The 18,335-nt window shown below is 61.0% G+C and overlaps 5 protein-coding genes across 5 annotated transcripts; 3 read left to right on the top strand and 2 right to left on the bottom strand.

The window, feature by feature from the left end:
* Positions 1 to 119: 119 nt before the first annotated feature.
* On the top strand, positions 120 to 5,803 carry SDRG_08763 (hypothetical protein; the record flags this gene model as incomplete). Its single annotated transcript, XM_008614660.1, has 23 exons — positions 120 to 173; positions 222 to 287; positions 332 to 429; positions 478 to 527; positions 577 to 698; positions 748 to 890; positions 940 to 1,093; positions 1,143 to 1,204; positions 1,259 to 1,622; positions 1,666 to 1,800; positions 1,849 to 1,965; positions 2,010 to 2,354; positions 2,404 to 2,517; positions 2,558 to 2,755; positions 2,800 to 2,999; positions 3,047 to 3,183; positions 3,230 to 4,461; positions 4,551 to 4,716; positions 4,760 to 4,936; positions 4,983 to 5,284; positions 5,326 to 5,432; positions 5,477 to 5,714; positions 5,759 to 5,803. The coding sequence occupies 23 exons, from the start codon at positions 120 to 122 to the stop codon at positions 5,801 to 5,803; spliced, it is 4,626 nt and encodes a 1,541-aa protein (XP_008612882.1).
* Positions 5,779 to 6,149, bottom strand: SDRG_08762 (hypothetical protein). Its single transcript, XM_008614659.1, has one exon. The coding sequence runs from the start codon at positions 6,135 to 6,137 to the stop codon at positions 5,808 to 5,810; it is 330 nt and encodes a 109-aa protein (XP_008612881.1). The 5' UTR covers positions 6,138 to 6,149; the 3' UTR covers positions 5,779 to 5,807.
* A 1,439-nt stretch (positions 6,150 to 7,588) lies between these two features.
* SDRG_08761 (hypothetical protein) lies at positions 7,589 to 10,399 on the bottom strand (the record flags this gene model as incomplete). Its single annotated transcript, XM_008614658.1, has 4 exons — positions 7,589 to 7,895; positions 7,931 to 9,212; positions 9,269 to 9,468; positions 9,522 to 10,399. The coding sequence occupies 4 exons, from the start codon at positions 10,397 to 10,399 to the stop codon at positions 7,589 to 7,591; spliced, it is 2,667 nt and encodes an 888-aa protein (XP_008612880.1).
* Positions 10,400 to 10,935: 536 nt separating this feature from the next.
* Positions 10,936 to 17,049, top strand: SDRG_08760 (hypothetical protein). The gene is made up of 11 exons (XM_008614657.1): positions 10,936 to 11,185; positions 11,239 to 11,322; positions 11,365 to 11,475; positions 11,523 to 11,652; positions 11,705 to 12,349; positions 12,400 to 12,473; positions 12,531 to 13,079; positions 13,124 to 13,387; positions 13,436 to 14,341; positions 14,391 to 15,883; positions 15,931 to 17,049. The coding sequence occupies exons 1-11, from the start codon at positions 11,006 to 11,008 to the stop codon at positions 16,898 to 16,900; spliced, it is 5,406 nt and encodes a 1,801-aa protein (XP_008612879.1). The 5' UTR covers positions 10,936 to 11,005; the 3' UTR covers positions 16,901 to 17,049.
* Positions 17,050 to 18,102: 1,053 nt separating this feature from the next.
* SDRG_08759 (hypothetical protein) lies at positions 18,103 to 18,329 on the top strand (the record flags this gene model as incomplete). The annotated part of the gene is made up of 1 exon (XM_008614656.1): positions 18,103 to 18,329. A coding segment is annotated over one exon (225 nt), but the record flags the coding sequence as incomplete, so codon positions are not given.
* Positions 18,330 to 18,335: the final 6 nt, after the last annotated feature.

The following is an 18,335-nucleotide window of genomic DNA, read 5'->3' as shown; positions in this document are numbered from 1 at the left end:
AACCCGAGCAGTAAGGATCTTCATGCAAATGGCTCACGTTCTTGGCTTGAAGTTGATGTGTCTAAACCCACGCTACTTAACCCGTCGGTATCCGAATTCTCCGGATAAAGACGCCAGCCATGCACGAGCGGAGCGTCGTCGGGCTCGTCCAGCAGCTGCGGACGCTGGCCGAGGTAGCTCAGAGGAACGAATGGCCTCGTACCTCATGCACCGCTACGTAGCCGACTGTGCCATGCCGCCGGCTGCGCGACGTCCGCCACGAGATGGACGTCTTGCTCTTTACGCATGTACGTTCTACACTGTCGAGCTTGAAGCGTCATCTCCGCCTTAGCTCGCGACGGCCAGCGAGATCGTGGTCGCCGACATGGCCCAAGCGCACGTGCAGCGCAAGGCGGCGTCGTTAGCCTACTGCCTTCGCGAGCGCGACCTGTACGACGCATGCACCGCGACGATGGCTCATCGGCATCACTTGCATAGGGCGCTCATGGCGGATGGCATCGAGGCCATCGTCGATTCCTGCCTGCATGGTACGCGCTTCCACTTGTCATTCCCATCGATAACACCTATGCTGTGCAGAGCGTCGCCTGGCTGCCTCGACCATCGACATGCCGGGCGTGCTCCGCGTCCTCCTCGCGCTCGCGGGCGGTCACGATGGAACGACCTTTACCGAGTGCTGCCTCGGCCCATCTACGATTCAAGTACATGCACCTACATCTGGCAGTGGATGATAATGGGTGACCGTCCTAGCTCTTGCGCGCCCAGCCCACGACGCCCAACACGATCTCCAACCTGCGCCGCGGCGAGGCCATCGTCCAAAGCAACGTTGGACTCCTTGTCGATCCCACACGTCTCTATGGCGACACGCCCTTCGTGGCCAACGATGACGAGGCGTGTGTCATTCTTGCCACTCGATGCATGTCACCATCTCGCCCTGCTTAGGGACGCACTTGTGACGGCGTTCACGGCCGTGCCGGGCAAGAGCGATGTGCAGAGCGACGTGTGGCGTGACCAGGTGACAGCGCCGTCCTCGCTCTTTGGCGCACTCCACCACACGACCTTTCACCGGTCGGACGCGCAGCTCGAGCGCTTCGAGGTGCGTCGCCGCATCTGCCTGTCACCAGCCGGACAAACAGGGTTGGTAGATCTCGATGGCGCTGCCGACGCTGGCCGAGACCGCCCCCGACATGGTCCAAAGCGCGCTCTTGTACGTCGCACTGTCCTCTTTGCGTCTCGAGTCAGTGCTAACGGAGCAGTGTAGGACGGGCCACGAACTCATGCCCAAGCGGCTTCAAGGACCACAGCCGCGCCATCGACCCAAGCCGATAGCGTCGAGTACACCGCGGGACGCGCCCGAGCTGCTCTTTTCGCAGCAGCAGCGCACTGTGCACATCCCGATCACTTCGTCGCCCGAGAGAGACCTGTGGTGCGAGGCCAGCGCCGAGACTGCGATACCAACAGGACGGACAGGCGTGTCGGCGTGGGAAGAGCTTGGTCCGCACACCTCAACGTCCACGCCACGGAGCATGCTTCGACTCGGCCGCGGTCTGTACGAAGAGGACGTGTACGGCGGGCATGACGCGCTGTGCCATGTCGTGCGCGTCCACGCGACCCGCGTCATCGACGTACGAGCCAATGTTGGCGTATATGGGGATGACCGCTGCGTAGGCCGTGCTGCTGGCGCTGCAAGGCACGCCGTCCGACTTGTTCGCCGTGCGGCGGGACACCATGAGCATGTGCGTTGTGTCGGAGGAGCTGCGCTTGCACGGCGCAGTCTCCCGCAATTTGCGATCGCTTTTGACGGTAGAGTCGGCTCTTCCGCGTCCACTTACGCTGTAGGATGTGCCGTAGACATTGGCGACGACCGCGACGTACGTCGTTCGCTTACAAGCGCTGGCTGACGCACTGTGCGGTCGGCAGCGGCTGGCGCTGGCCGAGTGCCTGCATACGTTCTTGGCGGCGCAGCAAGTACGCTCGTCGCCCTACTTGTAGCGTGGATCGATGCGGCGTAGGCGTATCTGCTCGACGTCCACGCACCGACCGTGCTTGCGCTGCTGACGACGACGCGGGCGCTCTGTGATGGCGCCGCTGTCATGGCGTCCGTGTTTTGCTGTGACGACGACACGCTCTGGGTCGGCCCGTGCGAGTACGCCGATGCGATTGGCCGACCGGTGCTTGACGCGCTGCCGTCATCGGACGGCGCGTTTCTCGATCACGTGTACGACAAGCTCGTGCTCGGCCAGATCTGCGCGCCGCCGACGACGACGCTGTACATGTGGCTCTTTACAGCGCTCAGTGCACCGTACCTCGCATCGCTCTCGCGCGCGCTCTTCGTCGGCGACGAAGAACTGGACGGCGTACGTTGTTGTCTCGGTGAGGCTCGTTCTAAGCACGCTTGGTACGTAGCGCTTGCCGCACTGCTTGGCCAAGTACGACAGATGGGTCGAGTCGATTGCCGAGTCCCGCACCCTCCTTCGGCTTGTCCAGGCCATGGCGCCAACGCTCTACGGCCTACTCACCGTACGCTGGTCGGTCAAGACATGCTCATGCCAGCGTATAGGCGACGTATGAGCCGCTGCGCATCGAGACCAGCATCGTCGCGATCCAAGCCGCCCAAGCGCGCCATGCAGCGCACCTCGATGCGTGCCAAGCCCGCGTCGCGACACTCAAGCAGGCACGACTGCAGGCGCTCGCTGATGCCATCGTGGCCATGCAGCGTGCGCCGCGGGATGAACGCGCCAAGACGTCGGCCTTGGACGTACGCACCACGGCACGATCGCAGAGGGTATACCGCTCATCTAGGACGCATTGCGGCAGAAGCAGCTGCGCAAAGCGCGCCAAGCGCTTCAGAAAGAGCTGCTCGATGCGCAGATCGCGGCCGACGCGACGCTGGCGCGTGCAACGGCCGCCAAAGTCCAAGCCGACGACGCGCGCGCGGCAGACGCGCAAGCCGCCCGCGACGCAGCCAAGTTTGCAACCGACAAGGATACCATCGTGGCCATGTACGCCGCTCTTGTGGTTGGCAACACAATGAAGCGGTTGTCTGTAGCTACGCCGATTTGATGGAGCGCGCGGAGCACCGCCACCGCGTGCAGCTCTGGCGACAAGCCCGGCTGGCGCGCAAGCAAGTCGCCAGTCTCCAGCTCGACGCGCTTTTGAGCGCAGATGCTGCCACGTGGCTGCACGGTATTGGCGTCTCTTCGATGTCAGTTCGAATTGCAACAATGTGTAGCTACGCAAGGAGCCTCCACGAGCCATCCCTATGACGACTTGCTTGCGGCTACATCCCGCCAAGACAGCGGCGCGTCGAGTGGCGAGGTCCCAGTGACGCGCATCAAAGTGCTGCAGGCACCGGGTGGACACAGCGACGGTGTCGTTATCCCGATTACCGAAAGCACGACAGGTGCATCGAGCTCGGTGCGGGTGTTGCGCGCGCCGGGTGGCGGTGGCGACGACGCCAAGCACATTCTCTACGGCAATCGTGACGACGACGACGCGCTCGCTGCGTCGTTTGCGCATATTCGCGTGCAGCAAGCGCCCGGCGGGTGCGGTGAGCAGGCGGCCGAGGCCATGTACCGTGGCGATACCGCGGTCGACGACCTCGTGGCGACGATCAAGGTGCTCCACGTCCCCGGTGGCGGCGGCGACGCGGCAGCCAGCGCACTCTACGAGGGTGCAAACGCAACGTGCGACGAGGTGGCGTCGGTGCGCGTCTTGCGAGAACCCGGCGGCGGTGGCGATGACGCAGCCGACGCTATATACGGCACCGACGCAGCCCTAACCGCCGTCGTACGAGGAATCAAGGTGCTGCAGGTGCCCGGCGGTGGCGGTGGCGACGCCGCCGCGCTTCTCTACCCGAGCACCGACGACGACGATACGGCGCGACCGCTGCGATCCCAGGTCAAAGTCTCGCAAGAGCCGGGCGGGAGCGGCTCGGATATGTGGCACATGCTCTACGCCGGCGCCGACGCCACCGAATCGTCGTACCGGCCGGGTGTTCGCGTGCTCTCGTCGGCACCTGGCGGCGTCAGTGACGACATGGCCGACGTCCTGGACACGACGCGTCGTCCTGACAACGACGTGGCGTCCATACGCAGTCAGGTGCGCGTGCAGCAAGCGCCCGGCGGCGATGGCAACGACGTCGCCGACACGCTCTACGCACAGTTCACGTCGTTGTCGATGGCCAAATCGAGCGTCCGCATCTTGCAGCCGGCGGGCGGCGGCAAAGACTCGGTCGGCGCGCTGCTACGCGGCCCTACCACGGGCGGCACCGTCGACCGTGAGCGTCCATCAGTGCCGTCGACGGCCGACGCACCTCGCACGTCCCGCCAGTGGCTGCAATGGAAGCTGGCGCGAGCGTCCATGGCGCAGGCGTACGCGAGCACCGAGCTTCTTCCGCGCACGGTCGCCCCCCTCGAGATGGCGACGATGGCCGCCCTGTACACGCAGCTGCTCGGCCACGAGGTACGTCGAGTTTGCACCTCTGAAAATGCTGAAAAAAGCTGAAAATGTTGGGAAAAAAGCGCGAAAACCTAACATTTTGCGGGGTTTAGCCAGATGCATTTGCGCCGATCGACACGCTACTTGTCGCAAGCCTCGATGCACCGATCCGCGGGTTCCGGGCGCTCGTCGGCGCCGTCGCCCTCGACGCCCTCCGGGACGACATGCGGTTGGTCGACCACCTCGCGACCTTGCATGACACCATGCTCCTCTCGGGCGGTGCGCACTTGGCTCGCCGCTTTGGTGATGTGGAGTATTGTAGGTCTCTGGGTCGACATGTTTATCAAAACTGTGGTGGACGGTCTGGACCATGCCAAAGTGCAGTGGGGCGCGCCTGACGTGCTCAACGACGCGATGGCGAGTGCCATGACCGAGGCTTCGTACACACCGCGGGTGCCCGGGCGCTTTGCCTACGCGTCGTCGTCGACGCTCACGTCCCGTACGTCGTACAGTTTATGTGTTCATCGGACACGTTGTGCTTCTAGTGCTGGCGCCGCATGCGATGAGTGTGTCGGTTGCGTCCTTTGTTGTGACGCTGACGCCGACGTACGTCATGCCGGACGCCCTCACCCTCTTCTTACCGCCGTCGGCGGTGGCCAAGTACGTCGAGGTCCACCGGTTCCTCTTTCAACTCAAAGCGACGTTGGCCCAACTCCACAACGCTCGCCGCCGCTTGCGCTGGCTGCTCACGCGCGTGCAGCTGGCGCTGCAAGAGCGTCGGGCGATCGATCGCGCGCTCTACTGTCAGCACCACGTCGCTGCCACGTTGCACAGCTACACGTCCCAGGTAGCAGAGGGTACCGCTTACTGGGCGACGATGCAAATTAGGTGCTCGTTCATGAGTGGCATGCGCTCCGCGAGGCCGTGGCGACAGCAACTGACACGATGGCCCTGCAGGCACGCCACGACGCCTACGTGGCGACTCTCCTGGCGCGGTATACCTTGTGAAAATGCGCACTTCGAACCCCGGTTGGAGTAGGTGTTTTCTAACCCGCGGCGCGGCCGCCGTGCAGACGGCAGTGCAAACGTGCTTGACGCGACTCTCGATCATGTGCACGCAGCTGCAGCTCGGGTCGATCGCTACACCTGACCACACCAAAGAGCTCTTGCTGCACGTGCTGGATGCAGCGCAGGACCATGACGGCGACGCAATCGCGCTCTGCGATGCGCTGCGGCATCAGCGCGAGTGCGACGGCCATGCGTCGGCGTTTGTCGAGGTACGTTTGCAGCATTTGGTTGGGCGGTGCCATGCGTCGCGTAGGACTTGCTCTTGCAGCTCAACTGGAATGGCTACTATGGTAGTTGAGTGCTTAAATAAAGAGCCGCAGGAGCTGGTTGCGGGTCACGCGACGTCGGCACACGGGGCACTTGTGCTTGGCGCGCTGCAGCGCTTGCATGAGGCACTCGTCGCAAAAGACGTGGCCGCACTTGGTGGCGACGGGCTTGCAGACCGCGTCGAGGCAGACGGGGCATTCGAGCGCGGGCCGGCGGTCGGCTTGCGGCGAGTCGCGCGGGAGGTCGAGCGGAATCTCTAGCAGTTCGCCGAGCGACTTGGTGGCGACAGTCGTCAAATGGTCGTCGCTGTCGTCGTCCGAGCTGTAGAGGAGGCGGTCGCAGAGCGCAGAGGTCGTTGGATGCATGGTCGAGTCGTTTGCACACTGATCATGTAGGGCACCTGCTTCAACTTGCAGCAGGTTGATAGTCTAGTTGCACGCAACCAATCAAGTTGTTTCAACCTATGGATTTCGGCGACGAGCAAAGCACCTGTGCGAGACAAATTTGCCAAGAGACAAATTTGCCAAGAGACAAATTTGCCAAGGGAGCTTCTCTGAGGTGGTCGGAGCGAATGGGCAGAGTCCGCCTTGTAAGGAATAATAACGGAATAAATACGAATATCGGGGGTGCGAAGCCATTCAAGATAGTGAAATCACCAGTGGTGATCGTCAAGTGTATACGTGTTGCGGATGGTACCTTGGAGAAACTTGTGGCTCAGTGGCAAAAATGGGCGCGAGACGACGAGTCGCTGCACTCGGCTGTTAAGAGTGCAATAAATAAATAGCCAGAAAAGGTAATTATTATCCGGAAACGGTCAAGCTTGATGTTTCATTCGCTGATAACACCGTGCCATTCGTTTGCAGAATTCTTTTCTTCACGTTCCAAAATCCACGAGAAGCGGCGCTGTCTTGTTCCACGACCCTGCAGGAGCCAGTCAGAAAGACTCATTTGGGTGATTTTAGTCGACCGGATACATATCCGGATGTTCGCCCTTGCAGCGTGATGTTCTGGAGTATCAAGGTATCAATAATCTTGTGGGGCACCTGCTGTTCCAGGCGCCCGAGTGCAATGCTTTTTTCATTGTATCAAGCTGCTTATCCAGCGCTGCATTATTTTCCGGTTTCTAGTACATGTACTGTACATAAATTATCCGGAGATATCCGGATAACGCCGTGCCTGGAAGGTACCCTGCTCGTAATGCTGTCTCACTGGGTTGTTCGGGTGCTAAACGACATTGGCGCGAGTGAGGAGAGCTCTCTTCGGGTACACTACATGCCCACGTCCAATGTTGTGGTTATTGTTTGCATTTAGTGTCTTCATTTTATTCGAATTTCCATCTAAAGAATATGGGAATAGTCATGTAGTATGGCAAAGTCCTTGTGACCGAGCGGTCCAAGGTGCTAGACTCAAGTTCTAGTGTGTTCGCACTCGCGGGTTCACATCCCGCCGCTGACAGTTTTATCGCTATCCCCCGTACAACAGAGGTATCGATTGGCATTGCCGGTTCCGTGCAAAAGGGAAGTGTCACGTTCCCATCAAGCTGGCATGCCGACCGCCGACAAGGGCCTTCGAAGAGGTCGTCACAAGCATGCAACGATGTATACGCGGGCCACGCAGTTGCACCAGTCAGGATGCAAGGCTTTTTGCGAAAACAAGACGTCGACCATCTCCAGCGGGTACGACGCCAACGCTCGTGCCGTCGGGCAATCGACGATCGTCGTGTCTTGTCGTCGACGTTCTTGATACATGCAGCCCATCTGTACTCTCGAGTCGTTTGATGAACGTCAGTGAAACTATAGTATGGCGATGTTAGGACTCAAGACCGAAGGCGCTTGGCCGGCGGTGCGTTCGTCACACTGGCTGCCGCGTCGTCGTCCTGTCGTTGGCGCACCAAGGTTGTGACGAATGCCGAGACGTGGGCGTGGATCTTTCTCATCTTCTCGGCCATGTACCACTCGGCGTCGGCGACGTCACCTGGCTGGCGCACCTTCTCGAGGACATACACCCGGGGGAAGGGTTGGTCCTCGCCAAGGACGATAACCGGCTTGCGCTCGCGTCGACAACACGCATTAGTCTCGGACAGACGCCGTCGTCGCTTGCGCACGATCTCGTACGGGTCGTGCCTGCTTGTGTCAAGAACCGATCTGCCTCATCGCACTGGGGGCAGTGGTTCGGGTTGAGAGTCCACGGCCGAGGCAGGGTATAGTCGGCGAGGTGGGGCAGAGCGGCAAAGCGATCGATCGTCGCCTCCACCAGCACATCGTAGGCGCCGCTGTGGCAACCGAGGCGCGTTAGAACCGGCACCAGTCGGTCGTGGATCATACTAAGCGTTGTCGGCAGCCGCTGGAGGTACCTCGTTGCAAAGGCACGCGCCCTGCTTGGCGCCATGCGCTCCAAGAATGCCAGAGCGTCGACGAGGATGAGAACACCGGGTTTGGCTGCGAAGCTCTCGTCATTGGGGCGTACGGGGACGGGACAGAGATGCCACTCGGGCCACTGGGACTCGTCCACGAGCGCATCCACCGAGGTATCGATGAACGCAGCGACAAGCTGGTTCAAAAGCGCGTGGTTTGGAAACTCAAGCGCAATCGAATGGACCGTCGGGAGCAGTCCCAGGCCACAAACGTCGACCAAACTGTGAAAGAGCGACGTATCCAGACACTGCGAGACGCACGCCAAGAAGAGGACCGCACTGGCAACGTTGGTGGTAATGGCCGTCAGCGTGTCAGCCGTCATGGGCCGTATCGCCGCAAAGATGGTCTCGAGCACCGTCGGTGGCAGCGGCAGCGACATGTGGCAGCGCACGGCCGACTCGAGCCCGACGGCCAGGTCCAAAAGCGGTAGCGGCGACGACGAGAGCAAGCGATCGACTGACGGGTAGGCAAAGAGATAGGCGTCGATCGCTGGTACAAAGATCAGAGGTAGACGCTGACTCACATAGTTGGCGGCTTGGCGCTGCGGCACGAGTCTCGTCACGTAATCTTCGAGCAAGAAGAGACCGGTGACAAAGGTCGGACCGCGATCGAATCGGGTCATCTCGGTGCCAACGAGGCCAGGCGTCGCCAGCATGACGCCGTAGCAGCGCTTGAAGAGCTCGGCGTCGTACGGTTGACGCAGCGGTCGACACAATACGGACTTGGTGTTGAGGCCGGCCAAGCTCGTGAGTAGCTGCAGCGTGGCGTCGGGATCAGAGTTGATCCAGCGCCGAACGAGCCCAAGCACCGACGCCTGCAGCGGCTCCCATCCATGCTGGGACAAGAGACAGTGCACGACGGGACCGACTTTGGTCGCCACGAGCGCCTCTGTGATTGCGACTGCATCCAAGAAAGCCGCCGAGAGCGCCACGTCCTTCAACGCGACCAAGAGCATCTGCATCTTCTGCAGGAACGACAAGCTGCGTTCTCGTCGCAGCTGGCGAAGGTCGTGGGTTGTGAGCATCCCTTCCGGTTGCACCAGAGACGGGCCGGGCCATGCACGCCGACAAGTGGCATTGCACCGAGAAGTAGCTCCTTCGTGTCCGAGACACCAAGGTACGCAGCGGCTTTGTCGCCATGGCGCTCGCATACTCGCTGCTCCAACACGTCCCAGACGGTGACGGGGTCGACAATGCAGACACGGTGGCGCGTCGGCCAGTACACGGGCACGCACGACGGACACTGGAAGGCAGTCGACTGCGGCGGCGGCAGGTGCAAAAGCCTTGGAGCGTCAGGCCAATCAAGCTCTGGGCGACGGCGTCGGGGATCCCGCACGTTGGGTGCGGCTCGAATGCTTTAATGACGCCATTTCGGTTCATGTCGAGGCTCGCAAGACCGACGCCGTAGGTGCCGGCGGCGAGAAGCACGTGCACGAACCCCGCCTCCCAAGTCGTGAGCGACGCAAACGAGAGATATTGCTCCTCCATGTCCTCCAGCTCCAGCCCGACGCACTGGACTTCTTGCGTCGTTGACTGCGCAATCGCACGGAACGCCGCGATGGCCGCGTCCTGCGCTGGCGGCACCATGCGCATGGGCCCGTCCACGTCGCCATAGTACAAACGGTACACGAGTGCAACGCGGCGCCCGGACGTGATGGGCGCCGACGTGATGGTCGCGCAGAGAAAGGCGGCGCTGAACGGTGTCTCGACGAGCGACGCGGCGTCGTCAAATGTTGTCGAGTGGCCGCCAAACGTGAACGTGACGGCGCCGCCCGTGTGCTCCGACGGAAGCAGCACCAGAAGCATGCCAAACGTGGTCGTATTGACCGTGTCATCGTTGGAAGGCTGGAGGCGAAAGCTGTCGGCGTCCCCGACGTCGTCCACGATCAAATGCGAGAGCTCCATGTACACGTCGCTCGATGGGCCCAAGTGCGGGACATAGGTGCGGTACATGGCCGCATGCATGTCGTGGTAGCTGTTCATGAAGCGCTCGTCAAGATGAATGTTGGCCGCAGAGATGGTCTTGTCGGGGTGGAGTCCGGCAATCTGCGCTGCCTGCGCGGCGCAGAGCGGCCACGAGACCGGCTCGTCCATACCCGTGAGGCAGAAGAGCACTGGCGCCGGGTGCGGGAGTGAGCTCATAGCGGCGAACGCGCTCGGCTCTTGGACCAGCTGGAACGCAGCTTCGTGCGCTGCAAGCGCCCGATTCGCCATCGCCGGAAAGTGCAAAGTCGTCGACACACTATTTCTGTGGTGTCGACCAATCCACCAATCGTTTGGCGCGCTCGACACAATATCGAGCAATTGCAATCTATTGCAATCTATTGCAATATATTAGTAATGGGTAGGCAATGACGTGGCATCGTCGCACAGGAGCAAGGCAGAAACGACGTTTCGACAGAGTCGAAGTGGGCGTGTCAGCCAACACGCCAACGAGATAACTCGACTAACGGCGTCAACGACGACAGCGCGCACCTCGGGCGCGTGCTCGATGGCCTTGTAGCGCATCTCGAGCTCTGTACCTCGGACAGGTTGCACTTTGTGGGGCGCCGCAGCGGACCCTGTCCTAGACACCGTTCGACGTGTGAGCGGCGCTGTGGTTGCAAGCGTCTCATTTGCGAGCGAGCGCTTCTTGCGCTTGGGTTGGTCATGCAGGTGTCCAACAGGCGGGGCCCAAGCGGGTGGCACCTTTCAGCCAATCAAACATCGACTTCGATCAAACGCGTCGTTGATTGGCTCAAAAACGATCCCGAACGGTCGCGGTGGTGCCAACGCCAACGGCCAACTGGCGGCTTTTGGGCGCGGCAGACAGGACAGAGAATGGCGTCACGGGTGCTCTATGTGCCCAAGCGAGCCGAAGCGGAGCCGAGCCCCGATGTCGTCTACGCCGAGTACTCGATGCAATGCCGCGACCACGTGAAAGCCGACCCGGCCGTGCAGACACTGCTCCACGGGTTCTGGGACGTGGCTGTGAAGGACGTGCACGGCTTTATCCACCAAGTTCTTACTTTCTCTTTGGCGCATTTTCTGGTCTCAAGCTCGTCTGTGTCTAGGAGGCCTATCTCGATGTCTTGCAGCGCATCGCGTACGCCATGGTGGCCAACGCGACCCCCGAGACCGCGCGCGACCTTGTTGCGGTATCTCCATTTCTTCTGCTTTGTCGCTACGATACCATGTAGCGGGACTGGGCCAACGACGCGTTCAACCAAGAGTACATGCATTTCAGCCCGTTTATGGACGCGCTCTTTGAGATCTGCGACCTCTGGGTGCCGTATGTGGACTCGCGCGAGGTACGCTTTCCGCTTGTTCAAATCTGAAATGAATCAACTTTTTCTAGTATGTACATTTTTTAACTGCGCTGCAATCGATGGTGTTACGGCCCAACGTGGCCGACATGGCTGCCGTGCTGCTGGAAGACCAGCCGATGCTCGACGGTTGCCTTCCACGCGTCCTCGCGCCTCTCGACGGTACACCACCGGCGACGAATCGTGGTGGCAATATAAATGTGCGTGCGAGTAGACATGACGCGCTGCCCGCACAAGACGTTGACACCGGGGCTCGAAGACTCGTACCGCAACGGTGTCTGGCTCCTCGCGACGACCCTCTCGCCCGAGTCCAAGTCGCTCTCGTTCAAGGCGCTTTTGTGCACCAACCACGCAAAGGTGTTTGGCGCGTTCTCGCAAAAGATCGTTGCGACGACAAAGGCCATGTCCGAAGGCGGGTTTGTTGAATTTGCGCGTAAATTCAAGGTCCACAGCTCGAACTTGAAGCCGCTCAAGCCCGTTGAGCGCTCGAACGAAGGCAGCCGGTACCGTGTACACTACTTGACCAACGCGCGCCAGCAGGATGCGTGGGACCCGGCGTTGGCGTCCATTGCGCAGCTGCTCGGACGACGACCGGGCATCTGCGTCGTGGGGCCGCCCGGTGTCGGGAAGACCCGCTTGGCACGCTCGCTCGCGGCCGAGCTCAACCTCGAGTACATTGGTCTGGCGGCGACGCTCGAGCTCGTCTTGTCGCAGCCGCAGCCGACGGCCGAAGAAATCTTTGAGAGCGACCTTCTCCAGCTCAAGCAAAAGGTCAAGAGCATGCTGCGCCGAGGTCAGAGTGTCAGCCGCGAGTACGCGATCGACCTTGTGGTCGACTACATCAGCCACCATCTCCAAGGTACACTTGAAACCTTGATACGTCGATCTGTAAACGGATATGATGACTAGAGTGCCAGGGCTACGTGCTCGATGACGTGTACCCGCACGAAGTCGTCGCGCTCCGCGATGCGAATGCGATGGACGTACGACAATGCATACTTTGTGGATCGTGGATAGGTGATTTGGATCGATTGGTGTAGATGAGTGTGACGCACTTGCTCTGTCTTCGCGGGACCCACGCCAACGTCGAAGCCCATGTTGCAACGTTGCTGCTCGACCCCAAGACGCGCGCGATCTCCTCGGCCCGCGACCGGACGATCGCCAGTGACGAGAACGGCTTTGCGAGCACTTTCATTGAGCCCGAGCCGCTGCTCGTCACGGTCGAGGCGCAGCCCGTCGTGCCGCTTCCGACCAACGACGACGACAACGCAGGTGCGGATGACGACGCGTCACCGCGCGACGACGAAGAAGGGGTTGTCCACGAGCCACCGCCAGATCCGAGTGCACCGTTTCGAGTGCCAGCCTACGAGCTATCGCAGCTGGACAAGTACGCGCCGGCGCCATCGAATGATCGATGCTTGAGCGTGGCGTCCGTCTACCTCAAGCAGCTCTCGAAAGGCATGCAGGACTTTGAGTCGGGTGTGAGCATGACCATGCAGCTCGTCAAGACGCAGCTCACGATCGTCGATGTGATCTTTCACCAGTCGCCCAACGGCGTCTTGCAGCACGCTATCCATGCGGTGTCGGGGGTGCGTCTTGGCTTCGTTTTGGTCTCGTCTCATGCATAGCGTAGGCACACCCGCCACTGTCGCGCCTTCCGCCATCCCTCTCGGCCGTTCGCGTTGAAATGCCCTTGGACGTTCTCAGCCAGCCCCGAGACGAGCAGCTTCGGTGGCTTTTGTACGGTGAGCTGCCCGTGCCGCCCGAACACCAAGCGCTGCTGCCACCCAACGAGCCCCGGACGCTCTCGGTGTACCGGTCCTTCTGTCCTGTTCTATGGGCGTCCGGCGAGGTGGTGCCAGGTGTGCCCGAGTTCCACGCCTTCTTTGCCGGACGGGTACGGTCTAAATCCTGCTGCGATAGTCTGACGAATGGAATGTGTTAGCTCTACGTGATGGCGTCGAAGGAAACCCAAACCGCATTTCTCCGGCACCCGCACTCGGTGCTTCGGCACTTGGTCGATAGCAGTGGCTCGCCGTCGTACCCGAGCACGCCGCTGCCGACCAAGCTCTGGGTACTGACCTCGACGCCAACATGGAGTGTGGACCACCCTATGTACTCTGCCGTGCTGGCGGCGCTTGCACACAAGCTGCAGGTCGAGACGCTGGATCCACTCTCGGTGCTCCGGTCGCCGTCCCTCGACTCGCTCCACACGGTCGTGCTGCGCCAAGGCCTGACCATGTCCCACGCTATGGTGACGCAGCTCGTGCTTGACGAAACGTTCTCGCGGAGTGGGTACATTCTGCATGACTTACCGCTCGACGAAGCGACCGTGGGTACGATCGAAGCCAACAACGCGTCTCTGGACCTTGTGCTCGTGCTCGAGCCGCCCAAAGCGTCCGACGCGGCCGAAGCCAGCTACGGCGAGAAGCTCCAAAAGGTCCTGTCGCGTCTCGGCCAAGTGCCGGTCGCCCATGTCGCGATGGACCCCAGTGCCGATGCGGACGATAACGTAGCTGCGATTGGTCGCGCTCTCCGCCGCCTCGATCGAAACCGCGTTGACGGGCCCGACGACGGCTGTACCAAAGAGGACGAGAGTACCAAACCATGGGGCGCCACGGGCCGCTTCTGCCCCGTGACCTACTGGAACACGGCGAGTTTGCATCGCACTGTGCCCGGCAAGACCGAGTATATGAGCTACGTCGACCAGGCCAAGTACGCAATGGCAGGCCCCAAGGAAAAGGCCATGTTCGATCGGAACCCGCGTCGGTACTTGCCGACAGCGCCGACCACGGAGTTTCGACCTGTGGTGTGGCTACATGGTCTCACAGGCTCGGGCCGCTCAACGCTGGTACGATCGTTGCTGCTCTATGGTACCGATGTCTATATGGCTGTGGTAGGCCGCGCACCTTGTTGAGGCCCTACGCGATGAGCCAACGAGCATTGTGGACTTGGCGGCTGTCGCCGCGGCGACGGCCAAAGCCATTCGACTGCAGCAGCATGCGTTGGGCGACGGCGAGACGCTCGACGAAACGAGTCGGACGCAGTTGTACGTTGCGGCGCTGGGGCACGAGCTGTCGCGGCATGCGACAACCGGGGGCAGTCTCTGCCTCGCGCCGGGGCTAGGCCCCACGCGGCTTCCCACTCGAGAGCTGCTGACGCATTGCGCCGACCAGCGCTGGCTTCCACTGCTCGTGGTACCGCTGGCGATCGACGAGGCGGCGATCGTGGCCCGGCGAATGCGCCAGTGGGTGTACACTCCGCCGCCTGCAGACCCGGACGCAGCCGACGACGACGGCGCCGAGCCCGAGGACCCCAAGCTCAAGAAAGAGCGCTTGGCGGCTGAAGAAGCGGCCGCTCGCGACGACGCGACGCAAGCCATCGCGAGCGACGTGGCTGCGGAGCTCGAACTCTACGCCGCCGGCCTCGCGTTCTTTCAAGAGGTCGGTGTCGAGGTGGCACCGCCGATTGACGCGAGCCGGGGGCCAACCCGCGTCCTCAAAGAGGCACTGCGGCGCCTCGAAAACCATGTGCTCACGCGCCGCCACCAGCTCTTTTGCGCCCCCGAGCGACAGCCCGTCACGCGCCTGGGGCCGCTGCTATCGGCGGGGTACATTGCACTGGGCCACCATGGTCCGTACTGTCCCGTGAGCGATGCTTGCATCCCAACGCGGCAGTCGCCCGAGGCGGTGCTCTACCGCAGTCGCGTCTACGTGCCGAGCTCCGAGGCGGTGGCTGCCTTTCTGGCAACGCCCAGCGCCTACGTGCAGCGACCAACGAAACCGGGTGCAGTCGTCGCGTCCATCGCGGTGATTGGTCCGCCGCACTGCGGCAAGACGACGTTGGCCAAAGCGCTCGCACGGATGCACCAATGGGTCTACCTGAGCCTCGACAATATCCTCCACTGGGTCCTCCGGTGTCAAAACGAGACGGAGTTGTACGTAGCAGTCTCCGAGTACGTTGCCTCGCGGACGCCATTGACCGTGGACGTCGATCTCGTGCCCGACAACATTTTGCTCCAGTGCATTCTCTTGCGCATCAAGGCCATTGACGTGCAGCAGTCGGGCTACGTGCTCGACGGGTTCCCGAGCACTTTGCGGCAAGCGTCGCTCTGGGAAGGCCTCCAGCGCACCGAGCCGTCGATGCCAATGAGTATCCTGTGCCTTGACGCTTCCGTTTCCTCCATTTTGCGCCGGTCGCCGCCTCCGTCGCACATCAAATTTCTCAAGTCCATGGCGCAGTGGCAACTCCATCGTCTGCGCTTGCTTGTGCTGTACGCCATGACGTACGGCGTCGGGTACCTTAAAATGCTCGACACCAACGGGCGCAGTGTGTGGCACGTCCTGTCCGATGCATCCGAGCTGCTTGCGCGCATCGTCGGTGCGGCCAACGGGTAGGATACGATTTCTGCGCTTGTAGCGATAGGCTGGTTGACGTTAGGTACATGCAAGCCATAGCGTCCGGTGGCGCGGCGCCGCTCCAGCACCTTCGCTTCTCGCAAGTGTACTTGGACTCGCACACGAACATGCGCCTCGGCGGGCTCTGCCCCGTGACGCTCACGGCAGCCCACAAACGCTACTCGAGTCTGCAAGTCGACCGCCGCTTTCTGGCCGAGTTTGAACACGTCAACTACTGGCTCGCGGACGCAACGGCGCTCGAGGCCTTTCTCTTGCAGCCCGCCAAGTACCTGGAGAGCCGCGTGCTCCTCCAGCAAGCCAAACTGCCAATAGACATGGCTATGGGCAGCAACCTCACAACTGGCGCGCCGCCCCGCCTCGGGTTTCAAGGCTACTGTGCAGTGACCTACGCGGACGGCGCCGGGCCCGCCGACTGGTCGTCGATTCGAAAAGGCTCCAAGTTTATCGTGGCGGCGTTTGATGGCACCGTCTACGCGTTCACGTCGGTCGCTATGAAAAGCCGCTTCCTGCGCGCACCGCTGGTGTACACAGCACTGACGTTGCCGACAAAGCTGCCGCCCATCGTCGACGAGAACGCGCGGCACCTCAATGTGACGATGCCAGGGAAGCTCGAGCAGGCCTTGAGTCACATCACCGAAGAGGCACTCGTGGCGCTGGGCCACGAGCGCTTCAAGTTCCCCGGCGTCTCGGTGCGCGCGTCTGCGATTCAATTTGTCGCGCTCTTTCTCAAATCGAAGAAGAAAGCCACGAACCAGGCCAGCCAGCTCCCGGCGGACGTCGCCGCGCTCCTCCAGCAGTACATCAATGACTGCCGCCTCGGCAGCGACATCAAGGAGATGGCCATGCCCGTCGGGTCGGCGGTCAAAGGCGTCCGAAGCGTCCGCAGCAAGGACGGCGACGACGTGAGTGCCAAGTTCGCGCGCTTTGATGCAATTCTCATGTCACCAAGCGCACATTTCCGCGCGTATGCGACCAACGGCCTCCTCAAGTAGCACAAAACCACGCTGCGAATACAGATAGATGGCTTGCGTCGACAAGTGCTCCTTCTTTTGCGGGTCGTGTAGGGTGGCAAAGCAGAGTGTTCTACTGTTCTGATTGCTAAGGCTCCATCCCACTGCCGTGCAGCCTGCACCGTCTCGTCGTATGTACTTGTAGTCGTGTTGTGGTTGTTGTTCGGGACGACTCGACGTTCCCGCGTCGCTCAGTCAGCTGTACAACGAGCGCTTTTGTGTTGCAGTGTAGCATATTTATGGCGCCAACTCGAAGAGTCAAGTCGATTGACGGTAAGGTTTGACAGCCGCCCACATGAATGGTGCAAGGAGGCTGCTGCAATCCGGTGGGGACCGGATTTTTAGCACCAAGACCGAGGGGAATTGAGTGGTGCGTAGGTCCGCCACGTCGACTCCATGTTGAAGTTGCGACTTCAACTTTGCAACGAACGCCATCATTTGCGGCCAGTATACTTGGGTGCTGCGGCCAAGTTCTTATTGTCTGATCCCGATCGTGTCGATGGCGCGACCGCGGATGCCCCCGTTGACGACGCAACCGCTGCGGTACCGCGTCGTCGTATCATGCAGCGTCCCATCATGGCCGGCGCATTGGGCACGTCGGCTGGAGGAAATACCGAGCGTTGACGTAGCAAGACCGGCACGACCGAGAAAGCCTCGTTTGACGAAACACGCAGCCTTGAAGCTGTGCTTGAATTGCAGCTTGAAGGAGCCAAGCCACCTAGCTGCCATACAAAGCGCGAGATGATCGCGAAATAGACGGGTCGTGTTGGTCACGAAAAAGCTGCGCCGGACCTCGAATGGGTGGCTGGGACAAGCTGGCTGCCGACCTGGGTCTGCTTCAGAAAAGCTGGTCGGGCATGAATCGAGTAATGGATTCTTTGGTTTTGCCTACAAATATCAAGTACAAAACGAATATCCAGTAATGAGCGGCATGCCAGATGGCGTCTGGCGCCTGTGGCGGCTGGTGCGTGTGTCACCCTCGTCGCTCGACCATGTGGCGCGCCATAGCAACTTCAACGTGCCCAGCTGGTGCATGAAAAACGAATTAAATTACACGTTGCGCGCCAAAGCTTGATCACATCAAACGTAGACGGTGGGTTTGACTTGACGTCTTTTGCTAACGCTGGCCGCTCCTTCTCACTTTTCGTTTTGCGGTCTTGCGCCCAGTACTACTACAGTCAGAAATGGCGGGTGCAGTCGCGATTCCCATGGGTGCCTACGACAACAGCGTCCAGACCGAGGGCTCCAAGGTCTACGCGATCGTTGTCTGCGTCTTTGCGTCGCTCGGTGGCATCTTCTTTGGCTATGACCAAGGCGTCACCGGCGGTGTCCTTGTCATGGACTCGTTCCTCAACGACTTTTGCATCGGCTACGACGGCAACTCGGAGGCCGCGTGCAAGGCCAACTCGTCGTTTCT

The sequence above is a fragment of the Saprolegnia diclina genome (assembly GCF_000281045.1).
Source record: "Saprolegnia diclina VS20 unplaced genomic scaffold supercont1.27, whole genome shotgun sequence".
NCBI classification, from domain to species: Eukaryota; Oomycota; class Saprolegniomycetes; order Saprolegniales; family Saprolegniaceae; genus Saprolegnia; species Saprolegnia diclina.
The sequence above is the reverse complement of the archived record's forward strand: the minus strand, read 5'-3'. Positions and strand labels throughout refer to the sequence as shown.